Below are 7,955 nucleotides of genomic sequence, written 5' to 3'. Positions count from 1 at the left end.
GTGAACTTGCACCTGGCCGCCCTGGAATAGAGACTCTCCGGACCGGATCAGCTGGGGTTTGTTGTCTATGTCTTGTTGGGAAATCTGGTGGATTTTTTTTTCACTCGTGGAGGAAGAGCTCGGTGCTGGCAGTTGGCTTCGTGGTCTTTTTTGGAGGGCAAAGGAAGGGAAGGGATCTCGCTTGAGCCGTGCGGAGAGAGAGCTCGGACATGTGTTGTCAGCACATCTGGGGAATACAGTCTGCAAGTCCGAAAGGAAATTTGCTGGGATCGTTCAAACTGCGATATTGATCTTTGTTATTTTTTTTCGCCGAGGGATGCACTTGGCATGAGAATCGGAGGATGGAAATTGTTTGGGAGGTGCTTTTTCTTCTGCAAGCGAATTTCATCGTCTGCATTTCAGGTACGCAGCTAGCACAGAAAGGGCGAGGTGGCGTGGGGGGCCGGGGGGGGAATGCTGTACAGGGTTCCCAGGCTTCTCCTTAGCAAGGGGCAAGAGCTACAGTTAAACCCAAATCAAAATAGTAGTTGAAAAATACATGAACGACGTATTGTGAGTGGATCGTGACAGAAATCAACAAACATCAATCCCCCTCCCCTTAATTCCAATACCTGTGTAGTAATTATGATACATTTGTTGCAATAAATAACCACAGTGTACTGATCAAGCAGATGCTTATAACTCCTAATGTACCTGATTGATTGTGATAATTAATCGCAACATTGCAGTAATCCCAGAATTTCATAGCTCCTGAAGTTCTTAAACTCGGCTGATCTGTGGATCTTAAAAGGTTTGCGGTTCATTGGCGGAGTTGTCGTGTTCTGGTGCCACAGTTCAGGGTCTGCAAAGGATAAAATGACACTGAAGAACGTGCCTCTGCTTTTAAAAGGAGCTTTTACTGTGGCCGTGCTCTGAAAATGAATTTTTAAACAAAATAGCCCCATTCAAAGAACTCCTTGGTGGCTGGGATTCCAGCTTTAGGCTTCTCATTTTAAGCTTGCAAAGATCTCTCTCCCCTCCAGTATGTAGAAGTCGGGTAATTTCAGTTGTCACCAGAGCTTGTCCAATTAATGAATAGGCACGGCCGGGTGTCTAGCGTAAAGGATTGGAACAATTTATTCTTGGGGAAAACACTCCCTTCTACTGCAAAAGCCCTGGCTGCCTTGTTAATTTGTCATGTCAGTCATGCTGGAATAATTGTGTTGCAGGAGGTAGGAGTGGGGAGGTGGCCAGTTTTCTAGTTTGGGACACTTCAGGGAGCCCCATGGGGATCCAGGCTGCCTGTGTCTCCTGCTGTTCCACTTCTCTGCAGGCTGCTTCTGCCCTCACGTCATTGCATAAGTCTGGAAATGGGAACGCAAGCAACACAGGCAAGGCACTGCAGGGGGGAGGGAGAGGGTCCTCCTGGACATCTCGCTGTCCAGCCTGGCGGTGCTTAGGGAGAGGGAGCTCCAAAGCTCCCGTGGGACCATGCGGAGATTGGCCTGGGCCAGCTCCCAGCCAGCCAGCAGCCCCTGCAGCATGTCAGCCTGGCAGTGCCTGCCCCCACTGCGCTTTCCGCAGCACTCCCTGACTGATCCACCCTTACAGCCCTTGGGCTGCCGACGCTTGTACTGACATTTGGGGTGGCAGCATCTCTGTTAATTTGTATTGCCTGCACCTGCCCCAAAACTTTTTTATTCCTGAGCAAATAGTGTTGCTGTCGGCCCGCAGGGTACATCAGCCCTTCTTTTATCCCCCCAGTCTGGCACCATCTGCTACCAGGCACCCGGGTGACACTGGCAGCACCCCAGGCTGACCTTCCACTTGTGCCCATTGGTACCATCAGAATAATTCACTCTCTCACGCTTTAGAACAGCAAAACCTGCTGCCTCTTGTCATTTAAATCTCACACTTATCTATTTAGCTCAGCATGATATGCCACCTGTCCAGTTCTCTTCAAATTAGGCACTTCTTAAAGTACCACAGTGAGAATGGAAAAATGAAGCTCATCGCTTTCTTGGCCATTCTGACAGTAATATCCTGAGACAGAAAGAAGCTGTCCCATTCTGTGCAGGTCCTTATGCCACGCATTTAGCTGCCAGTGTTTCCTAATCTCCCCCCCTCCTTTCCTCATCTTCAGACATGGGAACGCAGGCTTCTGAAACTGATGGTGCGATCAGGCCTGCAGGGGCTCTCATCGCTCTCCATCTCCCTCTAGCACTAAGAACAGACTGATATCCCTCTCTGTTTTCTTCTTCTCTTTTTTTGTTCTTTTTGGGGGAATAAAGTGAATAAATGAAGGGTGGGATGCTTTTGCTGTATGGTTAAAGCTGCAGTTAATTTTAACCGCATAGAGGATGTGTGCGTGCATTTAGGCTTGCCTTTTTTTTTTTTCTCCTTCCTAGGGATTTTTTTTTTTTGTCAGGAATCCTTAGGATTTGTCATCTTGGTAAAAGGGATTAAGATCTGTAGATATCTTACTGGCACTAATGCTTTGTATCTTTCCTCTGTCATCCTTTTTACACTATGTTTTGTAGCATATTATCTAGCTGGGATGTCTGGATAACAGTGTAAGTAAGGGGAGGTGTAATGAAGCCTGTTAAGGTTTGGTTTGCCTCAAAGCTGGATTCCAGAAACTATGTATTTTTAGCACTTCAGCACTGGTCATTCATTCAACGTTACTTAAAAAAAACACTAGTTGAGCACACTGCTGCGAATTACAGGGATATGAATTAAGGAATGTGGTAGTATTATTTTTTCTTCTTTTTTTTCTTCTTTTTTTTCTTTCTTATTAAGTCAGTTGTTTCAGCAATGAAGATACAAGGCTGGTCTTCTGTGCATGGATCTTTCCTGAACATCAGCAAATGCTTGATTCAGTGTCTATTTAAACCTGTGATGGCCCTCCTACTAATTCCAGTGGTGATTTGGATTAGGGCCTATTAAGGGCTGCTGTTCAGAGGGATGATGCCAGTCACTGAACCGAAAAGACTATTAAGTTAGTTTATGATTATTAGTAAACTTATTTATTAAACATAGGCTCAATGTTATGTCACATTGTCTTTTGCTGTGTATTTACATGACATTTAAATACAAATTATGGTGAATGTAGCACTTATGATGTGTTTCTTAATTAAAATAAATAATGAAGTTATACAATTGGCTTTTTGGTGTCTCTCACACGCATGAATTTTTGTGAGGTTTAGTATATGGAAAGTAATTTCATCTATTAAAAAGAGGCATATATATTTTCAAAATATTTTATACCTAACATATTTTTTATCAGTCAGTTACCTGTGCGTATGATAGATTGCTTGGTTTGGAAGAAATGATACTGAGATTTAAGAATAATTTTTTTTTAATTACTGGCCCTTGTGTTTGGGAAATAATTTATCTGTGAACTTCATAAACCAAATATTTTTGTTTTCTTGGCGTACTGAATTAAGGCTTTTGCTACTTGAAATTCCTTGTTTGAAAGGAGAATCTAGTTTCTTTGTGCAGATGCAAATGAGAAATAAGAACAGATTGAACGACCAAGAAAACAATTTCTGTCCTTCAGAAAGAAGTGAAAGCCCTCTCTTTCCTTCTAAGTCATGATACATATTTATTCCTTTGAGTTGTAGTCTCTGAGGAAAAATAGTTATGATTTGTATTATGACTTTTGAGGTTTTGTTCCTTCTAATGATACTACAGCATAGAAGGAACACAGGGTAGTGGAAGTGAAGCTGTCCTGTAGATAGAATGCTGAAATAAGGCCTCTCTGGCTGTTGTTCCTTTGAAGATGCAGATAACCATGGCATGGGGATTATACTGTTTATATAGAAAGAGGATAATTGTTGTTGGTATGATATCCAAAATTTCCTTCCTGGGTAATAATACCACCAAAGATTAATTAGCATCAGTGTTCTCAGGTGGGATGTTGTTGATCCCATAATGGCTGCCACCTTTGCTTGCATAGTCATTTGTATAAACCATAAGCAATTATTTTTTTTGTGATTCTAGACATTAACAATCAATTTCAAGAAAAAAACCAGGATGCTGTTTTCAAACCCTTGCAGGATACTTCATTTAAATAAGAAAATGCAGCTCTTGTGGGCACTGATTAAGAAGGTTTCTGTGTACATTTTCTGTTAATCCATCAACAAAATGATTTATAAAACCTGAATGTTCAACATCTTTATGGCTTCCTATGAATTGATATATTACCTCTTATTGTCTTGGCTTGCAGGAACTAATGTGGATGAAATTCATGCAATCCCTACAGCGCTCTCATTATTTGGAAGTATTTTCATCCTTTGCCGTCATCCTCAAGTCACGTAGGGGCAAATCCCTTTTATGGTGTAACTTTGGCCTGTTTGGCAGCACACAGGGGTCATAAATCACGTATCATGAACAACTAAGATGGTGTAAAAAAAATCCTGTCTATCAAGGAATTCCACTGTGTATTGAGCATCTGATGTAGCATCTCCTGGCATTGAGGGCTAGGGGTGTATTTGGAGCACGGTTGCACTTCATTTTCTGTCTTGCTGCTTCTGCAGTCTCTGAGCTCTTACCACCTGCCATACCACAGAGTTGTCCTCTAGGAACTCTAAATTATGGCAGGGCTTCAATTATCTGTTGAATGATGGTCTGTAAGGTCTGATAACTCTTCTTCTCTTAGCATTGTACAACCTGAGATAATTCAAGCTAAAGTAGTCTTGCAGAAGAGAAGACTATCAAGTCTCTAATGTCCATTAGTAACTCACAGTGAATGGTTCATTGTTATGTTTGCACAAAAATGTTGAAACCAAGTTAATTACTCTCAAATAGTATCACAGAAATAGCTTTTTCTGGCACTTTCAAGTAAGAAATGTAATATCCTAGGGGAAGGAATTATTCATAGCACAGATATATATATCTGAGAGAAATAATCACTAGGCATACAGGAAGGTATAACATGCAGCCTAGTGCATCTGGTAACTAAGAGCTTTTGGCATCCAATCCATTATAGTATTCTTTCCTGCTTTGTCCCATCTCCACAGCTTCATGTGTGTGGGCAAACCTTCATGCCTGCACGGAGTTTGTTGATGTTACTGAAAAATCCACGTGGATTCAATCCTCCTGCTCACATTCAAACACAGGATGGAGGCCATATGTTGGATCCAAAGACTCTCAGTTCCTTAGCACTTGAATGCTTTCTCACTTCAGAGATGTTGCCGCCTTTCCAAAAGGTGCGAAGATGTTTCTGCTTTAAAATTCTATGGAAATAGCCTTGTAGTCTCCTATAAATGTCTACTTTACTTTTTTTTTGTGTCCTGTATTTTTCATAATTCTATTTTTATTGTTAGTTTTACAGCTAGAGCGTGACCAGATAGGCGCTAAAGTGCCAAAACAACACACATATTTTTAGCTTATGTAAAGGTAGTAGAAGGGAATGGTTATGAATAGTTTTGCACGTATTATGCTGAGCTATTTTCCATCCAATAAACTGATGGAAAGAAACTGGTAATCGCTGCTATTCTTTCCCAAATCTCAGTGGTGAAGATACCCAGTTTTCAAAGGGACCTCTTTGCCTTGTTGTGTTTCCTCATTGTTAATGCAATTGAACTAGATACCAAGCCTCCAAGACAAAATTACTAAAAGCAGGAATAAAACCCCAGCTCAAATAAGCACTCTCAATTTAAGAGTATTCTTTAAGTCTTTAAGATACAACTGATGTTACAGAGAAGTCTTGCCCTTGATATTCTTGGAAAGGTTTCACTTTTTAAATCTACAACAGCTAGATTTTGAGTTCAGCAAGGATTGAACTGGCTTTCCATTTGCATTATGAATATTGCTTGTATACCAATGAACAAGGAATTCCTGCTTACCCTAAAAGGCTGTTTCGCTTATTTCTTGCGATTGGTCAAAGTATCGCTTGCTTTCTTGGTTGAAAGGTTGTAATTTAGCTGAGGAGGGAGCTGCTGTTTTCATCGTTACTGATTGTTTATAGCTAAACTTAACATGGCAAAGACTGAAGTGGATGATTGGCCCATCTGGGCTGTTAATAGAAGACTATATATAACTGTTTTATCATTATCTCATTACCAGCTCAAGCAGCAGACAAAACTAGATGACAGTTAGTTATGGACAACACTGACATACTGTTATAAGTGTTATTTTGCTCCTATCTGGTTTTTATCTTACCTATACATCATGTTGGAAGGAATAGAAAATAGGAATCAAATTTTAAATGACTTGTTTAGAGGCAACACTGTATAGCGTGACTGCGTTTCCATTGTAATGTCATCAGAAAGTGCAAAAGTGCCTGTCCATCCAGTGGAGAATATCATTTAGCAAAAAAAATTCCATTATGATAGATAAATTGAAACATTAATGGTAAATAAATAGGAAATAAATTTGTAAAGAGGATAATAATCTGGCATTTAGGAGAATTTGCAGCCCAACCTGTTTACAGTTGAATTCAAAGTAGTAGAATATTTTATTGCTGGTTTAACCATTGATGGTTAAAAAGCTGTCAAGGGTCTTTTAATGGAATTTCTTGAAGATAAAATAGCAAGTTATTATTGTCATAAAAATAGAGGACTGAAACATTTTAGACCCATATTCTGTGTAGTATAGTAGCCTTTCTGGTGATGTAGACAAGTACTGGGTGCCCATAAGTGTAAACTTCTTATTTGTCAATATGGGAAACATTTTCATGCAGTCCTTAGCAGTTGACAGTTGAGGTAGAAAGGCATAAGGAAACCTATCTTTACACCCACCTTAAAAGACCTTGGAACTCTGAGAATGTTATAAATGCCTTTAGTGTTAATAAGATTTGGACCTTACAAATTGCAAAAGCTTAAAGCTTGGCAATGAGAAAAGCTTTAGATGGCAGGTGTCTCTGCTCCTGTGGAGTGCCAGGTACAGCCTATCCAGGATTAAAGCCCTAAAATATTTAATTTTCTTTTACTCATCTTGAAAAATGGAAGATGATCAGTTGCCACATACATAGCATACTGAAAGCAATAGCCAGGACTAAAGAAAATAAATGGTTTCGTTGTTTGATGTATTTTTCCATATGAAAACATTTCTGGTTTAAATTCATGGATCTGTAACATTTGTATTTCTGTAGTAAAATTAGTATTAAACTTAAATGCCCCACAGTTTTATCTTTTGTAATATTATTGCCAGAAAAATATCATAGCAGCTGTAATTCACAAATAACTAATTAGAATGTACTTTTTAACAAGATACTAAAATAAGTATAGAGATAAGATAATATCCATAATGTTACCTGTTCATTTTGACATTCTTTCTTCCTCCCTTTATCATTAGTGCTTAACTTGATCAAGCTCAGAATACTGTATGTTTGTCATCTGGCTTTTAAGTATGGAACAGGTAGAGTTGTGCACTGACTGGTCCGAAGCGGCTTCTAAGCACGTGCATGGAGGAGGAAGCTATGCAACGTTATCCTTTTTCCCCCTCTAAACGTGTTGACATCTCTAGCTCTTGGAAGTAGCATTTGAGTAGATGGATTTAGAGGGAAACGTGGTTTTTGAAAAATCATCTTGTTGTCAGTTTTGTGGATTGTTTCCAATTTAAGTTCTTTCCTACTGTTAACTACTATAGTGCCCTGTTCTGCTTCAAGAATAGTCATCAGAATGCAGTTTTTCTGTTTTGCCATGGGTAGAAAGACTAGCACAGCAGGACTCCTACAGATTTTGCCTTATTAATGCTAAAAGAAAAAGGTAATGAGTATTAGAGCAAGGTCTTTTGGTATGTGTGACTATGGAAAACTGCACTGTTTGAAGTGATGTTGGAACGACCATGTCCTCCAGCAAACCCTACCTGACAGCTGTACTCCCGGTAGGATGGCGGTTGGGTAACTGAAGGAGCGAGCCAGGAAAGCTTGCTACAGCCACAGCTAAATTTTGTTTGGCAAGGTGACATACTTGGGCCGCTAGAAAGAGCATTAATTTGTGTTTGCCATCATGGCAGAAAAAAGAAACTTT

The 7,955-nt window shown here is 39.9% G+C and overlaps 1 protein-coding gene across 1 annotated transcript in view; it reads left to right on the top strand.

Annotated features, from left to right (window-relative positions):
• Window positions 1-341: 341 nt before the first annotated feature.
• Window positions 342-7,955, top strand: part of CA10 (carbonic anhydrase 10) — a gene marked incomplete at both ends in the record, with an annotated part of 204,609 nt that continues 196,995 nt past the window's right edge. The window contains one exon of the mRNA XM_082327135.1: window positions 342-402. Within this exon, the coding sequence (XP_082183261.1) occupies window positions 342-402 (61 nt within the window). The remainder of the gene's footprint in view (window positions 403-7,955) is intronic.

This window comes from Platalea leucorodia, assembly GCF_965183815.1.
Source record: "Platalea leucorodia genome assembly, chromosome: 14".
In the NCBI taxonomy this organism is placed as follows: Eukaryota; Metazoa; Chordata; class Aves; order Pelecaniformes; family Threskiornithidae; genus Platalea; species Platalea leucorodia.
This window is presented reverse-complemented; position numbering and strand designations above follow the sequence as displayed.